The sequence below is a fragment of the Scyliorhinus canicula genome, chromosome 10, assembly GCF_902713615.1.
Source record: "Scyliorhinus canicula chromosome 10, sScyCan1.1, whole genome shotgun sequence".
Taxonomy (NCBI): domain Eukaryota; kingdom Metazoa; phylum Chordata; class Chondrichthyes; order Carcharhiniformes; family Scyliorhinidae; genus Scyliorhinus; species Scyliorhinus canicula.
The window spans coordinates 66,372,677-66,392,007 of NC_052155.1; the positions used below are offsets into that span (position 1 = coordinate 66,372,677).

At 45.2% G+C, this 19,331-nt stretch overlaps 1 protein-coding gene across 1 annotated transcript in view; it reads right to left on the reverse strand.

The window, feature by feature from the left end:
- cnbd1 (cyclic nucleotide binding domain containing 1) overlaps nt 1-19,331 on the reverse strand; it is a 275,196-nt gene that overhangs the window by 95,590 nt on the left and 160,275 nt on the right. The window contains exon 6 of the mRNA XM_038810468.1: nt 7,757-7,875. Coding sequence (XP_038666396.1) covers nt 7,757-7,875 — 119 coding nt within the window. The remainder of the gene's footprint in view (nt 1-7,756; nt 7,876-19,331) is intronic.

The window sequence follows — 19,331 nt, forward strand, 5'->3', positions numbered from 1 at the left end:
TGCCACACTCGCGCCAACCGTTTCCAGGCAGTGTCGGCTTCTCCTCTACTGCTTGACATACTCTACCTGTTTGACTGTGTCTTCTCTGTGCTTATCTAACTCTGATCAACAAAGAAAGAAAACTCCTTCCTCAACTCTTGTCAAACACGTTCATAAGTGTTGATTGTGGAGATCACATAGCAACTGTGATCTGTGCTTTTCAGGAATCACCCCTCTTGCCGCCTACATGTCCTACCTTTTATCAACTGACAGCCCATTCTTATGCATAAAAAATGGCCTGATTTTAAAATCCAGTCTCTGTGTTTGCCACCCATTTGCAATATAGTCATCCACCCTTACCAATACGCAGGTCTCCACAAGCTGTTCCACAAATGCATTCATTCAGTTAAGACCTCGATCCATGTAGCTTGTTTTTACAGAGTTCAGCCCAAATAGGATTAACCTTATTTTTCCCACTTTCAGCAGTAAAGCTCCAAGTTAAAACCCTGTTTTCCCTATGTATTCCCGTTTCTTTCTTTTGTGTTGACTTTTAGAATTTTTGTACCTGGACAATTAATTTTATTTAAATCACTTTTAATTTAAAAAACAAGAATCCAGGAAGATGTGCTATTTAGTCTGACATCGATGATGGCGCATCTTGATGGACTTGGCTGTTGGCCAATGAGCTGTTTGCTTTGACAGGCTCTTAGCTAATAGTCTATACTGATTGGTGCTGACTATTCTGGAATGTTCTGCAAGGTTAGGAAGGCTTCATCTGGTTTTTAGTTATGTTTTGAACTCAGAGCTGAAGGAGCCTCTTTCGAGTCCCTCTCTCTCTGAGGGGTAAATCTCTCTCAGTCACCCATCTGGAGACTGTTTTCTCCTCAGAAAAGCTGGAGGATATTCTTGTGAGTCTGGATTCCAAGTAAGAGTACAGTCTAGACTGAGAACTGAGTTTGAGAGGAGACAAATAAAATTTTAAGGCGATCCAGACAATCCAGAGATGGGCGGCACAGTGGTTATCACTGCTGCCTCACAGTGCCAGGGCCTAGTTTTGATTCCGACCTAAGGCGGCTGTCTACGTTGAGTTTGCACATTCTTGCTGTGTCTGCCGGTTTCCTCTGGGTGCTCCAGTTTCCTCTCACAGAAGTGTGGAAGTTAGATGGATTGGATATGCTAAATTGTCACTCGGTGCAGTTACAGGGATACTGTGTGGGATTGGGCCCAGGTTAGGGTGCTCTTTCAGTGGGTCAACGCAGGTTCAAAGGGCTGAATGGTCCCATCTGCACTGTAGGGCTTCTATGGATTTTAACCCACCAGATGCAGGCCAGATCAGTTGTTTAAAATCCATTTTACACTCTCGAGTGGAAAACTGTTCTTGTCTCAGAATGGCTGTTGGTCATTCTGATGGAGTTGAAAGCAAATAAGAATTACACAGGTGTGAGGCTGTTCATTTGAGTGAAGGCCCAGGGTAATGAAAGGTAAAGTGCCTCCCCCAGAGGAAATCCTACAGCCTGGAGTTCCTGACTGAATGCTCCAGCCAGAAGATCCTCGTTAGCATTCTAATAGTGGTTCCAATCACTCTGCATCCTGGGAGGACAGCCTGCTACTGCAACAATGTCAACATTGATCTTCCATTCTATATTAATCCTCTTATTATTTCTGCCTCCCTCTGTGTGTGTCCGTCTTGTGTGTGTTTGGGTAGAGGGTGGGAAAAGTGGGGGGAGGGGTAGCAGATTATCTGGCAGTTATTCTATTATAATTATTGCATGTCTTATCTCTATTTGTCTATAAATAAACAGTTTTTGTGTTTCACTTACAAATTACACATTACCAGTGCGGTAGACTATGTGGAGCCAATGGATGTGGTATATCTGTATTTCCAGAAAGCCTTTAACAAGGTGCCACACAAAAGGTTGCTGCATGAGATAAAGATGCATGGCATTAAGGGTAAATTAGTAGAATGGATAGATGATTGGTTACTTAATAGAAAGCAAAGAGTGGGGATTAATGGGTGTTTCTTTGGTTGGCAATAAGTAGCTAGTGCTGTCCCTCAGGGATCAGTGTTGGGCCCACAATTGTTCACAATTTACATAGATGATTTGGAGTTGGGGACCAAGTGCAATGTGTCCAAGTTTGCAGACGACACTAAGATGAGTGGTACAGCAAAAAGTGAAGAGGATACTGGAAGTCTGCAGAGGGATTTGGATAGGTTAAGTGAATGGGCTAGGGTCTGGCAGACAATGTTGACAAATGTGAGGTTATCCATTTTGGTAGGAATAACAGCAAACAGGATTATTATTTAATTGATAAAATATTAAAACATGCTGCTGTGCAGAGAGACCTGGGTGTGCTGGTGTATGAATTGCAAAAAGTTGTTTTACAGGTGCAACAGGTGATTAAGAAGGCAAATGGAATTTTGATCTTCATTGCTAGAGGGATGGAGTTTAAGACTAGGGAGGTTATGCTGCAATTTTATAAGGTGTTAGTGAGGCCACACTTGGAGTGTGGTGTTCAGTTTTGGTCTTTTCACCTGAGAAAGGACGCACTGGCACTGGAGGGTGTGCAGAGGAGATTCACTAAATTAATCCCAGAGCTGAAGGAATTGGATTATGAGGAGAGGTTGAGGAGACTGGGACTGTACTCATTGGAATTTAGAAGGATGAGGGAGAATCTTATAGAAACATATAAAATTATGAAGGGCATAGATAGGATAGATGCGGGCAGGTTGTTTCCACCGGCGGGTGAAAGCAGAACTAGGGGGCATAGCCTCAAAATAAGGCAAAGTAGATTTAGGACTGAGTTTAGGAGGCACCTCTTCACCCAAAGGGTTGTGAATCTATGGAATTCCTTGCCCAGTGAAGCAGTTGAGGCTCCTTCATTAAATGTTTTTAAGATAGAGATAGATAGTTTTTTGAAGAATAAAGGGATTGAGAGTTATGGTGTTCGGACTGTAAAGTGGAGCTGAGTCCACAAAAGATCAGCCATGATCTCATTGAATGGTGGAGCAGGCTCGAGGGGCCAGATAGCCTACTCCTGCTCCTAGTTCTTATGTTCTTATGTAAATCTGGTGCAGTCTAGGGCCAAAGATCTCAAAAACCTTATACAAACTATCGGTTAATTCATTTGTGTTGGAACTCCAGGCTCTGTGGGGCTGGAATTGACTGTGCACTAGCCCAGGATGTTGCAACATATGGAACATCTATTGAATGAAAGAACACTGCGAAAAGGAATCAGTGTTCTGTACAAAGTTTAAAGCTGACATGTTCCAGAGTGCAGCAAATACATATTTATGCTACACACATGTGTATAAGGGGTTTCTTGGCACCTCTGATGCCAGTGAACTGTTTTCTCATTTGCTTACAAGAATAGCAGGCCTGGGAAAAATGCATGAATTGGATTAATACCCCTCCATCCAGGTAGGTGTTTTTACAGAATTCAGCACCAAACAGGCCAACCTTACTTGCTGCACGTACAGCAGTTAACAACTCCTGGAAATGATCACACAAAGCAATGTGTGTACTCATCACACAGCTTCCTCAGCTGAACAAATGTAGGCACCTTCCCTTAAACAACATGTAGCAGCCCCAGCTTTGGCAGACTCCGGAAATTGGCTAATTGCAGATGGTCAATTTGATTTTATTGGATGTATACTACTTACTTTTCAGCCAGGCAATTTCATTTTAATATATTGAGCATCAACTTGTTTAGGGAATTGGGACAGAGAGCAATTGGGGTAGTTTAATTTCATCATGTCAATTTTATTTGATTGGATATATATTTTAGAGCTTTAGTGCAAGGCAATTTCATTTTATAATAGCATCAGTATGGTTAAGAGAGGAGAAAAGGAAGAGGAAATTGGAAGGAGGGTGAAAATTACTCCTAATTCTCCCCATTTCTTTCTGATAGGGGGAATTGTGCACTGCTCAGCAATGTGTGGGAGTCCAACCCAGAACTGGATGATGGTTGATGCCTGTCCTGCCTTTGGAAGAAGCCCAATAATACGGCTTCAATCCACTTTGTGACCATTTGGTGGGAAGGCAGCCCACAGGTGGGAAGGTTGGGTAGTCTATTCAATCAGGGATGGAAAGGTAGTACGCTCAGGGGCAAAAGGGGCAGCCGTGAACTGGAAGTCGGTCATGACCACCCATTTAAAGGCGTCCCTCGCACAGGCCAGTGCCAGCTGCATCAGAAATCATACTTTGAAGGCTGAAAGTTTTTCCGAAGAAGGCTGTTTATTTGTACAAAGGTCGAAGTTCAAACACTACCTATTATCTCCTAATGATGCCAGCGTGTTCTGAGGAAGTATGGGCGCAATTCTCCGCACCCCACACCGGGGGGGGGGAGAATCTCGGGAGGGCAGGGCGAATCACGCCACGCCGCCCTGGCACCCCCCGTGATTCTCCCATCCCCCCAAAATGGTGTGTCGCTTTTTGCGACAGGCCGCTCGGAGAAACGCCGCTCGCCGTTTCTCACGGCGACCGGCGATTCTCCGGCCCGGATGGGCCGAGTGGCCTGCTGAACCCGACCAGTTCACGCCGGCACCAACCACACTTGGTCGCTGCCGGCGTAAACAGTGCGCGACTGGTGAGTGTGCAGCCTGTGGGGGGGCGGAGGGAGGATCGAGCACCATGGGCGTGCTCAGCAAATGTCTGGCCTGCGATTGGTGCCCACCGATCGTCGGGCCGGCGTCTCTAAAAGACGCACTCTTTTCCCTCTGCTGCCCCGCAAGATCAAGCGGCCATGTCTTGCGGGGCAGTGGAGGGGAAGACGGCAACCGCATATTTATTTATGTCGGTAAACCACAAGCCTTTCCCTTATATCGATCAAATGAGCACACAACCAGTTAGTTAGATCAAAAGATGGTTTATTTACATATACAAGAATTATCTCAACATGGAAACACAATGTCTACTACGAGTTAAACTACACCGATCAGCTATAATAACCTATACTTAACTTCAGAGCGACCGGCAATGTGCAAATTAATAAAAGCCTTTATCTGGATTTCACTTAGCTGGTTCGAAGAAAGTGGCTCTGTCTCTGCTGGACTCATCCGTCAGGTAGCGATCGTCGGTCTTGAACTTAACTGGCTGTTCCTGCTGAAATTGGATGGCACAGGCCAGATCCAAGAGAGACAGAACACATAGCTGTGTCCTCTTTAATCCCTCTGGGATTTTGCGCTCTTTGGGGCGGTCCTTAGCCTTGGACCCAATAGTTCGACAGGGCTCTGATCACTCTCTTTGATTTCGGCCAATAAAGGGACGGGTGCCTTGGTAGCTGGGCGGGTCCTTAGCGGTCATTGACCTTGGCAGTTGTGCTTTCTGAGTAAGGGGAGTGGCACTGATCAGTCTGTGGCTGTACCGCTTGCTAGATTGGAGTTCTATTGTCCTGGGAAAATGGGCCATTAAAATGCAAACGAGCGGGAGTTTCGGTCAGGTCTGGTTACCTGTGTTTTAGATACACATAGGCTGTGTATCTGTCTGAGTCCTGGGTTGGCCATAATTCCCATGGTCTTTTGTAGGTGGCCACCTTAGATGGCTACAGGGGAAAGCACCTCTGAGCACGTTTCTGACAGTTTCAAACACCAGTCATGTTGGTCTCAGAACATTAATTCTGGCCAAGACTTTCCGCAGACGCTAGCTCCAGATGTGATTCACGATGGCCCGTTGAATCGGGCGTGAGTGCCAAAATGGAATTCTTACCGGGTGTCAAACCCGTTGCAGGTCTCCAAGCCCGCTGCACCTGGCCTGGTTAGGTTGTCAGCCTGAGCGGGCAAGACCCAATCCCCTCAGTCCTAGCAGATGCCACCCCAGCCAACGGCAGGGATCTTGGTCGAGTGTGGCGCCGCTGGTCACAGTCCACAGCCGGCATGCTGGTTCCCGGCCGCTGGGACCACATGTGTCCCGTGCCTTCGGGAACTTGGTCCTTCGTGGACGGATCATCATGTGTGGGCCGGCCAATGGCGCGCCAATGCCGTTGAAACGGCGCGTAGCGCGCATCACAATGGTGCCAGTTTGCATGGGGGACTGGCATCAAACCGGCGCCAGCTCTGATTTCGGCATAAAAATCTATTCTCTGCCCGATCGCCAGACACAATTTTTCCGTTGTGCTAAGGAAGATCCAGCTCAATATCTGAGTTGGAGGCTAGATGCTCCAAACCTCCTGTTAAGCTCCCGCTCCTCCACCTGCCCCTCTGACCCTCCCCCCCCCCCCCCCCCCCCCCCCCCCCAGCTGGAAGTCCCATTGGCGTCAATCTCTCATGATCCTGACAAGCAGGGACCAGACACCAGGAACTCAAAGGAGGCGCAAGGAGGTGGGGGCCTAACTCTAACAAAATATCTTTCCTGGGCTGCATTTTTTTTCATAAGACACAGGAGCAGAATTAGACCACTCGGCCCATCCACTCTGCTCCGCCATTCAATCATGGCTGATATTTTTCTCATCCCCAATCTCCTGCCTTCTCCCCGTAACCCTTGATCCCCTTATTAATCAAGAACGTCTCCATCTCTGTCTTAAAGACACTCAGTGATTTGGCCTTCATGAAGTGTAGACACCAGAGCTGGGATTTTCTGATTCTTCCCAAAGTGTATGGCCTTGTTACTGGCTCTCTGAATTTTCTGCCCAGCCTGTAACAGGTCCTGTCTGGAAACCCAGTCCATGTCTCCTGTTCTGAGCTACATAAGCCTACCTGCTGTTTTATATACATCTTTCTTCCATTCTGACTGTATTAAACAAACATGGGCAACCTTCTGAACTGCCATTTTCTTCTTGGTGTTCTGGCAATCTCTAAAGCCCAGCATTTTAATTACCTTATCTTCGCAAAACCAATATTTTCAGAAGTAACCATTACTTCTGAGAGATTAACATGAACCGTGAACTAGATATTTGTCACATCCACAATAGTTACATGCTTTGTACACCTGCTGTAACTAGTGCAGCAGCAGAGAAGGAAGGGAAAGGAAGCAAATCCAGCACATTGGATTCCACTACCTCATGGAATATCCTGCCCCATGTGCCCACATATATATGTGGGATGTGAATTGACCTGCTTAGTCACATGAAGGCCCATGACAGAAACGTGCAACTCGAGCAGGCATCGAGGGGCAGCTGATGATTATTCCCAGTACTCCTCGAGGTCATGAAAGCTATTACGACTTTACAAAGTACAATCCCGATCCATTCCACTTGCCAGTCGTGTTGCAAAGAGCCATTATATGCTTAACCAGCTTTCACTCCAGGCGGCAAGAGAGTGCATCTTTTGATTCCGGCCGAACCCAATAGCTTTCACAGAAAACATAGCCAAAAATACCTTGGGATATCTGCCAGTGGATCAAAAGAAAATAGCAGAAGTGGATACTCTCACTCTACGCCTGTTATCGATATTCATCACGTTCTATGCAGGAAGAGATCCTAGACTAACTTTTCAACTTATAAAACCCTGGTTCCCAAGGAATCCTTTATCTTTCTTAGATGTGGGGCAATGTGTCAAAACTTCTAAACAAAAAATCCACAATTCTTTCTATCTCAACATGATGCAAGCTCTCCAACACAGAAAGGGCACAATTCTGGCAAGTTGTAATCCTGTCCACTTGTAAGGAATCATATTATGTAAACTACTCTGGATGAATATAACTGAATTGTCATTGCAGCCCTCAAAGAAACACATATTGTACTTTGTTTCTCCATTTCTTGTTATTACCTGAGAATGTATGTAAACTCTTGCATTATTAAATGTCAATTAGAAAATATAATATATAATATAAGTTATTCATACCAATTCTGGAGATTTTTCATACCAAAAATCATGATATTCCACTTTATGTTTGTCACCAACCATCGTGTGAGGTCTAGCATAACCTTTTAGAATCATGTAGAATGCCAGATCTCCATACACTACACAAAATAGAAATGAATAATGATTACTAAATGACCATATACCCTTACTGAACTTGGCAAAAGCTTTTGCAGGGTATAGATAAAAGGAAATCCAAATTCTTCAGTTGTTCCTCACTCTGGCAGGACTCTTGTTCAACCTACCAGATTAGGTAACAGGGTGCACTTCAACACATCAGGAAGAAATTGTAATAAAATTCATTACAAAAGCAAGACTTGTAGGATTTAATTTATTTTATCATATCACTATTAGAATTCAGTTGTCATATATGATGTATCCTTAAGTATGTTGGTTAGAATTCTATATGTCACATGACAACAAAAGAATGATGGATAAATATTAGCTACAGTTTTCTACATGTCAAGAAGCGATGATTAATTCAGAAAAATGTAAGAATCCCATTGTTTAAAAAAATTATGGATTCTCCCAGGGAAGTTGTTAGGCTTTTAAACAGTAATGACTGTAAATGTGTTGAGCTAACTAGGAGTGAAATTGGACAAATATATAGTAATCTCATTAACTGATCACTGTTGATGAATAACCTGTAAGAAAGCTCACACCTGGAGACCCTCTGAATGACAATGGCAATGACCTCTACTAGGTTCAAGGTACCATCATGAAAGGATAATTAGACTGATCAATCAAATGGACAGAAATGGCCTTTACCTAATATGTACAGAGTCAAGCTGAGAAAAGTGTATAATGCAAGGATTTGGAAGATAGGAAGCACACATCATTATCAAGAAGAATAGAAGACTGAAGATGAACCTCAAAGAGACAAGATGCCCAGTCACCTGGAGGTGAGGTCCGGTATTCCATCATGAATGCCATTGGTGACAAATCCCTTTACACTAAGTATAACAAATTTGTGCTTAATGTGAAAAAATTAATAAAGTCAGTAAAATTTTTGTTAAAACCATCAACCATATCTGTGGTTTTGTAGCTAGTCTGAGTTGAAAGGCCCCTTCTTATCTGCTCCCTCAACTTAATATGGAATTGTAATTGACCTCAGTCTTATAATTAAATTGAATCAAACCCAGATATTACAGACTCAAGGCATCCCATTTCTCTACAACAGCAGGCCGGTATGCCTTGTTTCAACTGACATATTGGTTTACCATCAGATTCCCAAGCCAAAGCCAAGGAAAATCCCATCTAAGAAGTACCCCTTCTGACATTTTGCCTCGAGTGAAAGTTTAACGTCCCCACAGAGGTGAAGGAGACAATAAGATGCTGAGGAGCTTTGTGGTATGGCTCATCAATGTAGTCCCCACTGCCAGGGAATTTTCCCAGTGGCAGGAATGACAGTTGTCCTGCTTCCTATTGGACCCAGGGACTTATTTTGCCAGTGCTGGAATGGTTTGAACCGTAAGGGAAGGCTACCAGCTCCATGAAGGCAGCTACCCAGCAGTTTATATGGGGGGGAAGTGGGGAGAATCAAAGCCCGAGGCTCTGTGACATGGGAAGGGAGTGGGGGGGGTCTGCTGTCAGCAACTAATGTCCCTGCGCTCAATGCAGTTGCTGGTGGGGTTTCCACTCCATTCCCTGGGCCTTGCCTGCTTGGTGCGCATAAGATTATATTTAATATTCACTCTTCTGAGGACATCACAAAATGTGGCACCTGCATTTTCTCCTTGCCATCTAAGCAGAAGCCACTTCTCTTGGAGGTGCTGCTGAGGGTCTGGTTCTGCCAGCCCACTGACGGGTGCAAGAATTCTGCATTTTCTTCTTTTGGGCAGTGGCTGAGCCCCAAACAAAGTCCTACAGATGTAGCATAAGCCAAAAATATATTCCTTCAGTCAGGCAGGTTCCATGTCTACCTCAGCCGGAACTGGTATTGAACCAAAGGGTGATGTCAGTTAAACCACTGTAGTTGTGTTTGGAAGAGCACACCTACTGGAAGAATTTTGGAATTGTTGACAAATGTAGAATTTCCAGGAAATACTTGCTTTAATGTAGCCTTGATCAGAGTTCCTAAAACCGAGCATAAGGATGGTAGAATTCAACAGGATCTATCAGATCTACCAGGTCATGTGGGTTTGAATCCATGAGAGAAATGCATATCATACTTTTCTTTTAATAAATTTGAAAGAAGAGTATGCCAGCACTTCATAATTTAAAAAAAAAATGCATTTAGAGTACCCAATTTTTTTTTCCTAATTAAGGGACAATTTAGCCTGGCAATCCACCTAACCTGCACATCTTTGGGTTGTGGGGGTGAAACCCACGCAGACATGGGGAGAATGTGAAAACTTCACATGGACAGTGACCCATGGCCAGGATTCGAGCCCGGGTCCTCAGCGCCGCAGTCTCAGCGTTATCCACTGCGCCACATGCCCCACCCCCACCCTAAGCACTTCATAATTTTGTCTGCTCCGATACTGGCACTATATATATCAGAGGCTTGATGTCATGGGTGGGGGAAGATGTGAAGGTTAGCTCACCTTCACATCGCACCCCCCCCCCATGACATTAAGCCTCTCCCCCAATGACATCACACACCCCTGATCCCACCCACCCTTGCACCACAGAACGCAAAGCCACAAAAATACATTAATTGATCACTACTTACCTGCTTTAGTGCTTTTCAGCTTGCAAAAACACATCTTTAAGCAAGGAGTCAGGAGGGCTAAAAGGGATCACGAAACATCATTGGCAAATAGGGTTAAGGAAAATCCCAAGGCTTTTTACAAAAAAAGCAAGAGGGTAGCCAGGGAAAGGGTTGGCCACTGAAGGACAGGTGAGGGAATCTATGTGTGGAGCCAAAGGAAATGGGTGAGGTACTAAATGAATACTTTGCATCAGTATTCACCGAAGAGAAGGAATTGGTGGATGTTGAGTCTGGAGAAGGGTGTGTAGATAGCCTGGGTCACATTGAGATCCAAAAAGACGAGGTGTTGGGCGTCTTGAAATAAATTAATGTAGATAAGTCCCCAGACCCTGATGGGATCTACCCCAGAATACTGAAGGAGGCTAGAGAGGAAATTGCTGAGGCCTTGACAGAAATCTTTGGATCCTCACTGTCTTCAGGTGATGTCCTGGAGGACTGGAGAATAGCCAATGTTGTTCCTTTGTTGTTCATGTTGCAGCTGCATAGAACCTTAGTTAAGCCACACTTGGAGTATAGTGTTCAATTCCGCTTGCCACACTACCAGAAGGATGTGGAGGCTTTAGAGAAGGTGCAGAAGAGATTTACCAGGATGTTGCCTGGTATGGAGGGCATTAGCTATGAGGAGAGGTTGAATAAACTCGGTTTGTTCTCACTAGAACGACGGAGGTTGAGGGGCGACCTGATAGAGGTCTGCAAATTTATGAGAGGCACAGACAGAGTGGATAGTCGGAGGCTTTTTCCCAGGGTAGAGGGGTCAATAACTAGGGGGCATAGGTTTAAGGTGCGAGGGGCAAGATTTAGAGGAGATGTACGAGGCATGTTTTTTACACAGAGGGTAGTAGGTGCCTGGAACTCGCTGCCGGAGGAGGTGCTGGAAGCAGGGACGATAGTGGCATTTAAGGGGCATCTTGACAAATACATGAATAGGATGGGAAGAGAGGGATATGGATCCCGAAAGTGCAGAAAATTTTAGTTTAGATGGGCAACATGGTCGGCACAGGCTTGGAGGGCCAAAGGGCCTGTTCCTGTGCGTACTTTTCTTTGTTCTTTGTTCTTTGTATGAATAATTGCTGAATTGAAACCCAAGCTTACCTCTTGTCAGAATGCCAGTAAAGATGGTCAATATTGCAAACGTGTCTTGAGACACATGAAACTCGCTGATGAACAACGAGATGGAATAATCAGCCGATGGCAACGCTACAGCAAAGGCCAGTGCAGGACAGAGTGAGCCAGTCCAGTGCAGGAGCAAATATTCCAATCAATAAGGCGCATATGCTGCCATTCAGGATATTTCAGAGTCTCATTTAGTTTTAAAAGTTAACTTCCTAACCTCCTGCAACAAAATCAAATAAACTATTGTCATAAATTCAAGTGAAGGAGTGTCCAGTGAGTCCAAGTCCAATATCAGTGGCAGAGTTTCATTCTTTGTCCTGAATAGACTTTCTAAAGGCCAGTGTTCCATTCTTCCTGAAGAAACATTCTGAACGTCAATCTTGAGAGCAACGGTGATTCGAACTATCAGCATGTGGCAAGCTGCAGCCATTGTATCAGGTCAGCAATGATCCATTCGGAAAAACAAAATCTAAACAAGAGAATATGGAAGGCGGACTGATTTTAAAGATTTTCCTGCTTCATCCCTTGTTGCCATGGAAACTTAGATAGCTTTTTTCTATATATTTCTCCACAAATCATCAATTGCATCATCATAGGTAAAATCTTGTAAAGGTGCGTTTTCAGTCATCAATATTGCTGAACGTGTCAAATGTTCCTGGCTCATACTTCGCAAATAATTTTTAAAACTTGCTTCAATATCGAAAAAGGACTTTCACCGCAAGCATCTGTGACACGTATTGTTAAAAGTATTTTCAGAATGGAAAGTTTGCCTGCAAACCATCATGTACAAGTATACAAATCACCTGGTCTCAAAGCACAGACTTCACCATTATCAATGAAATGGATGAATTGTTTCACTTCATCTTCAAAACAATTTGTGCCTCTGTCCTCCCAGTAGAATTCACTTAGTTTCTTATTGCAGTGGTTTTTAGCATTCTCATCCAAACTTCTGTCGAAATGCACGCAAAATAAATCAACAGTTTTCTTCAGAGATTCACTTCTACTCTGCAATTGCACCATTACTATGTCACCAATAACATTGACAGTCTCAACAATGATCTTCCCTTTCCCTTTTAAAGTGATTTCATTGTCTCCTGTTACATTGAAAAATAATTTATGATTTCCGGTTGCGGCGATGTGGTGAGCAGTCGCATACAAGGCGTCTCCCATTCAGCGACATGTTTTTGGCCCTTGTCACCCGATTTCTGGGTGTCATTTTTTTTTAAGGAAGTGAATTTGTATGTACTAGTCATCACTCTGATGTGGGATGCCTGCAGGTGGTAAAATCAGGCAGAAGACAGTAAAAACTCCACACCTGATTTGGTAGCACCTCGTGGTGAAGGGAAATAACATGGCAGAGCCCTCTGGATCGACGACACCTTCCCTGAGCCAACAGAAAAATTGATGGGAATCCTTGAGAGGGATTTCCATTTTCAAAGGCAGTTGATGGGGTAGATGCTTCCAGAGCAATCGAGGAAGTGTTGGTCCCCCCATCGATTAACCTTGGAGAGAGTATAGCAGCTGATGGAGGCACAAGGCACGAGGATCCGTGAGCTTGAAAAGGCGGTCTTGGATCATAGTGACCGGATTGCCTCTTTGGTGGCTGAGGTTTTGTTGATGACGGAAACCCAAATATTTTTAGAGCCAAGGTTAAAGACTAAGAGAACAGGTCCAGATGCCAAAATCTGCGGATTGTTGGGATACCGGTTGGGCATCGAAGGCACAGAATTTGTGCTAAAGGTGCTCGGGAAATTGGAGGGGGAGGGGGTCTTTGCTAAACTTCCCAAGGTGGGCCGGGGCCACCGGCCACAACGACAGAATCCGAGATCCGGAGATCCACCATTGGCAGTCACAGTCTGCCTTCAGAGATTTCTTGATAAAGAGCAGATCTTGAAATGGGCAAAGGCCACAAAGGAAAGCTATTGGGAAGGGCATCATACTTGAATTTACCAGGCAATCTGGGCGGAACTGGCAAAGTGATGAGCTGGGTTCAACAAGGCCAAGGCGGCGCTTTACAAAAAAGAGTTGCGATTCGGAATGGTGTACCCAGTTCAACCATGGATCAAGTTTAAAAACAATGACCATTACTTTAATATGCCACAGTAAGAAGTCTTACAACACCAGGTTAAAGTCCAACAGGTTTGCTTCAAATCACTAGCTTTCAGAGCAATGCTCCTTCCTCAGGTGAATGAAGAGGTATGTTCCAGAAACATATATATAGATAAAGTCAAAGATGCCAGACAATGCTTAAAATGCGAACATTTGCAGGTAATTAAGTCTTTACAGATCCAGAGATAGGGGTACCCCAGGTTAAAGAGGTGTGAATTGTCTCAAGCCAGGACAGTTGGGAGGATTTTGCAAGCCCAGGCCAGATGGTGGGGGATGAATGTAACGCGACATGAATCCCAGGTCCCGGATGAGGCCGCACTCATGTGTGCGGAACTTGGCTATAAGTTTCTGCTCGACGATTTTTCATTGTCGCGCGTCCTGAAGAACCATTAATATGCTGGAGAAGGCAAAAGATTTTGTGAGGAGGAATGGACTAGGAGAGATTTGATTATGGTTATGGGATGCGTTTTGGAGTTTCTCGAATTTTGCGCGTTCATGTTTTTCCTGTCACTGTTTCTGTTTTAGCAATTTGGAATTCTGTGTTCATAGAACATAGAACAGTACAGCACAGAACAGGCCCTTCGGCCCTCAATGTTGTGCCGAGCCATGATCACCCTACTCAAACCCACGTATCCACCCTATACCCGTAACCCAACAACCCCCCCTTAACCTTACTTTTATTAGGACACTACGGGCAATTTAGCATGGCCAATCCACCTAACCTGCACATCTTTGGACTGTGGGAGGAAACCGGAGCACCCGGAGGAAACCCACGCACACAGGGGGAGGACGTGCAGACTCCACACAGACAGTGACCCAGCCGGGAATCGAACCTGGGACCCTGGAGCTGTGAAGCATTTATGCTAACCACCATGCTACCCTGCTGCCCCAAACCCTAACCCTAACCCTAACCCTAACCCTAACCCTAACCCTAACCTGTTCTTCTTCTCGCACATGATAGTGTGGAGTAGTTTGGTCAATGAAGGGTGGGGACTCTATATTTCTTATTTTTTGCCTAATATGTACTTTTGGTTTGCATGAAGGATTGGGGTAATTTCTGGTTGCTGGATGGAGGCCGTCTGGCTAGCGGTTTTGCTAGTTAACGGAAGCAAAGTGGGGTTGGGGGCTGCAGCTAGATGGGAGTGGGAGTGGTTTCTGTTTTGTTTGTTGGATCAGGTAATGGGTTTAGGTTGGTTTCATTTTTTGTGTTGGGTGTGGGGGGGGCGGCGGTAGGAGGGTCTCTTTTCATATGGGCTGATGTGAGGGTGGAGGCGGTGTCCATCTTGGATTGGCCTAGATTTGAGGTAAGTTGGAGCCCAGTTTGAGGTCCCCACAGAGGGGATATGGCTGACTTTACCAGAGCGAGGGTCTGGAGTCCTCCCACTGGGTTGGTGACGTGGAACGTTAGAGGACATAATGGTCCGGTTAAAAGGTCTCGGGTGTTTATTAATTTGAGGACTTTGAACGCAGAGGTAAGGAAATGTGGTGAGCCAGCTTCGCCATTTGCGAGGGACATTTTACGTAAACGGGGATAAAGCCTGTCGATTATTGGCTCACCAACTGAGATAGCAGGCAGCCACACCAGAAATAGATCAGGTTAAAGATGAGGAGGGAGAGCTGGTTACTGCCACATACAAGATTAATGAACCTTTGGAATTTTTTATTCAGGACTATATAAGTTTGAACCGCCAGAGGATGGCTCGGAGATGAAGCAATTTTTAGATGGATTGGACTTCCCAGTAGGAAGTGAACTTGACCGGTTTGATGGAGCTGAAGGGGGACCTGAGGAGGTGGGATGCCTCCCCACAAACCTTGGTGAATAGAGTATACATGGTCAAAATGAACATTATTACTGAGATTTCTATTTGTGTTCCAGAATCTTCCAATCTTCCTCCCTAAATCTTTTTTCCCTAGGGTTGATAAGACTAATCTCTGTCTTTGTCTGGACGGGAAAGACTCCCAAGATTAGAATTGCTTTCCTGCAGAGAGGGCGACTATCACAGATGTGTGCAATGGGTTGGAACTACTAAACCTGATGCTCTATTACTGGGCAGCGAACATCAGGAAAGTGCGAAAGTGTTTTGAGGAGCCGGGTCTGGGGTGGGGTTGGATGGAGGAGGCCCTTTGTGTAGGGTCATGTCTAAGGGCATTGGTTATGGCCCTTCTTCCGTTATCCCAGCCAGACTCTCGACGAGCCCCGTGGTAGTGGCATCTTTAAGAATTTGGAACCAGTTTAGACAACATTTTTGACTGGGGGACATGTCTTTACTGTCGCCAATTTATGATGATCATAAGTTTGCACCATCAGGGCTGGACGCAATATCCAGCATATGGAGGAGTAAAGGGGTTGAGAGGTTCAGGGATTTGTTTGAGGAAGGTCGGTTTGCAGGTCTAGAGGAGCTGGAGAAGAAATTTCAACTTCCAAGGGTGAGTGCATTTAGGTATTTGCAGGTGAGGAACTTTATTCGTAAAGAGCTGACTTCATCCCCACCAGTTGCTGAGACCCACATTGATAGGATGCTATCATGGGAAGAGATGGGGCAAGGGAAGATCTCTGATATATATATGATTGCTGGAGACGGGGAAACCATCACTAGAAAAGGTGCCGGGGAATTGGGAAGAAGAGCTGGGCTTAGAGCTGGAGGGAGGGGTGTGGAGTGAGATCCTGCATTGGGTTAAGTTTACCTCCTCGTGCGCTAGATTGAGCCTGATACAGTTTAGAGTAGTACATAGAGCACATAAACTAAGACGCGTATGAGTGGGTTCTTCCCTGGGGTGGAGGACAGATGTGAGCAATGTTCAGGGAGGGTCTGTGATTCACTGTGATTCACTCACACACGTTCTGGTCCTGCCCAAGTCAGTTGGGTTTTGGATCTCATTTCTTTAGATCATGTTGGGGTCAAACTAGGGCCCTGTCCGCTGGTGGACAGATGGACTCCCCAGAGCTCCTTGAGGGGGGAAAGCTGATGTCTTGGCCTTTCCTCCTGGGTGGCCCAGAGGTGAGTCTTTCTTGGCTGGAGGTCGGGGGTGCCATCCAGGGCCTTGGCATGGTTGAGTGACCTGGCAGAATTCCTGCAATTGGAAAAGATTAAATATACCCTGAGAGGGTCAGAAGAATGGTTCTATTCCAGATGGATGCCATTCATCACTTTCTTTAAGGACCTATTCATGGCCAGCAGTTAGGGGGATGCGGCAGGAGGGTTAGGAAATGAAGGGGTAAGACAGGAAGGGTAGTCGGGATGAGGGAGGATAGAAGATTTCAGGTTGTTACTGTTACTTTGTTAAAATAAAAATGACAAACTGTATGATATAGTTATACCTTTCAATCGGAGAATCTACTAATGTTTGGAATAAAATATATAAAAAAATAAATAAAGAAATAAATTCTAGCATTGTATGTTTCTCATCATCAGAGGGACCTGAATTTTTTTGCTAATGTTAGTGTCTCTGCTTCCACAGAGCTATAGGGCTGGATTCTCCGTCCCGCTACGATGTCTGGTTCAGCACGCTGGCGGGATGCTCCGTTTCGCTGTCTCGTCAATGGGATTTCCCATGGTGGGGCAGCCTCAAGCCGTCGGGAAACCCACAGGCTGCCGGCAAAATGGAGCATCCCGCCGGTGGAGAATTGGATTGGATTGGATTTGTTTATTGTCACGTGTACCGAGGTACAGTGAAAAGTATTTTTCTGCAAGCAGCTCAACAGATCATTCAGTACATGGGAAGAAAAGGGAATTAAACAGAATTCAAGAAAATACATGAGAATACATAATAGGGCAACACAATATATACAATGTACTACATAAGCATTGGCATCGGATGAAGCAGACATGGGTGTAGTGTTAATGAGGTCAGTCCATAAGAGGGTCATTTAGGAGTCTGGTGACAGTGGGGAAGAAGCTGTTTTTGAGTCTGTTCGTCCGTGTCTTTTTGAACTTCCATGACAAAATTCTTAACTGAGGCTAACAACTGTGCAGCATTCAATAAAGTTGCATCAACATTTTGCAGCGATTTGCTGACGCCATTAATTCTTTGAAGTAAACGGTTCCACAAAACAGTAAAACAGCTGTTCAAACTTCTCTGCTGAAGAATTTGCTTCAGCTTTCACATGTGTTTTTTCTGAATTTGACGTGGCTATACCTGATAAAGTTTCCTTTATATCAACAAAGTTCATCTTCAAAGCCAAAGCAACATCTGCACAAGCAGACAAACTGGTGTCACAAATTTATTTGACCGTCAAATGTTTTCCATTTGCCTGCTCCAAGCTTGATTGCAACACATTCCACCATTGTGTGGAAACTGAAAAAAAGACATACATGTTTGGAACAAAGTCAAAAAATGTACAGCCCCACCGGATTCAGCTGCAGCATTGCAGATTAAATTGAAGGAGTAACTGGAACATTGGATGAATAATGCCCAGGGGCTTGCATTGCTCAGTCTTGCTTGTCGACATGCATACTTTCTTGCCATATTTGCAATATTATCAAAGCTCTGCCCCTGACAATTTTTGATGACCAAGCCTAAATTTGCAATGATTTCCAAAATAGTTGTTTCCAGACACTCAGAAGTGTGGGATTGTCCAAGTCATCATGACACTCGGGCGGCACAGTAGCATTGTGGATAGCACAATCGCTTCACAGCTCCAAGGTCCCAGGTTCGATTCCGGCTTGGGTCACTGTCTGTGTGGAGTCTGCACATCCTCCCCGTGTGTGGGTGGGTTTCCTCCGGGTGCTCCGGTTTCCTCCCACAGTCCAAAGATGTGCAAGTTAGGTGGATTGGGCATGATAAATTGCCCTTAGTGTCCAAAATTGCCCGTAGTGTTGGATGGGGTCCCTGGGTTGTGGGAATGGGGTGGGGTTGTAGGCTTGGGTAGGGTGCTCTTTCGAGGAGCTGGTGCAGACTCGATGGGCCGAATGGCTCCTTCTGCACTGTAAATTCTATGATCTATCAGATAATTCACCCTTACTTTTGGTTGATGAGGATGAAGCTGCAGATTGTGTACTGTTAAATACTTCAAACCTGTTGAAGTAAAATGACAAACTTTTTTATTGCCCAGCTTCGTCCTCTTGCTTCACCTTCAATTTTCAGCATTTTTGACTAACTGATTGATGATGTCGCTTCACATTAACTGATCTTTTGTGATTTTAATGAATATGAATTTTGTGAAAAGTAGGCTTATTTTGCCATCCTCCACCCTGGGGTCGAGTCGTGCCTGCTCCCCTCGCTTCTTGATGACGGCTACTCCGAGTCCCGACTGGCTGGTTGGCTCAATCACCACCTTCCTCGTGTCTTTCTCGCCAACTCGCCCAGCCCCAGGGGCATCCCCGCACATTGCCTTGACAATGTCATCTTCCTACTGGCTCGTCTCACTGCTATGACCTGCTCTGGCCTAGGGATTGATTCGTTCCTGCTCCCCTCGATTACGGCTTTTTTTCTGAGTCCCTACCAGCTGGCTGGCTCACTACCTCCCTCCCTCCCTCCCTCCCTCCCTCTTGGCTTTTTTCACCAATTTGCAGAGAAGTTAGTCAAATAAACACAGGAGATCATCGCCTTGACTGCTGCGTCTCTTCCTCCTAGTCACCTCAACGTTCACCAGTGTTTTCCCGCTCTAAGGGAACTTGATCA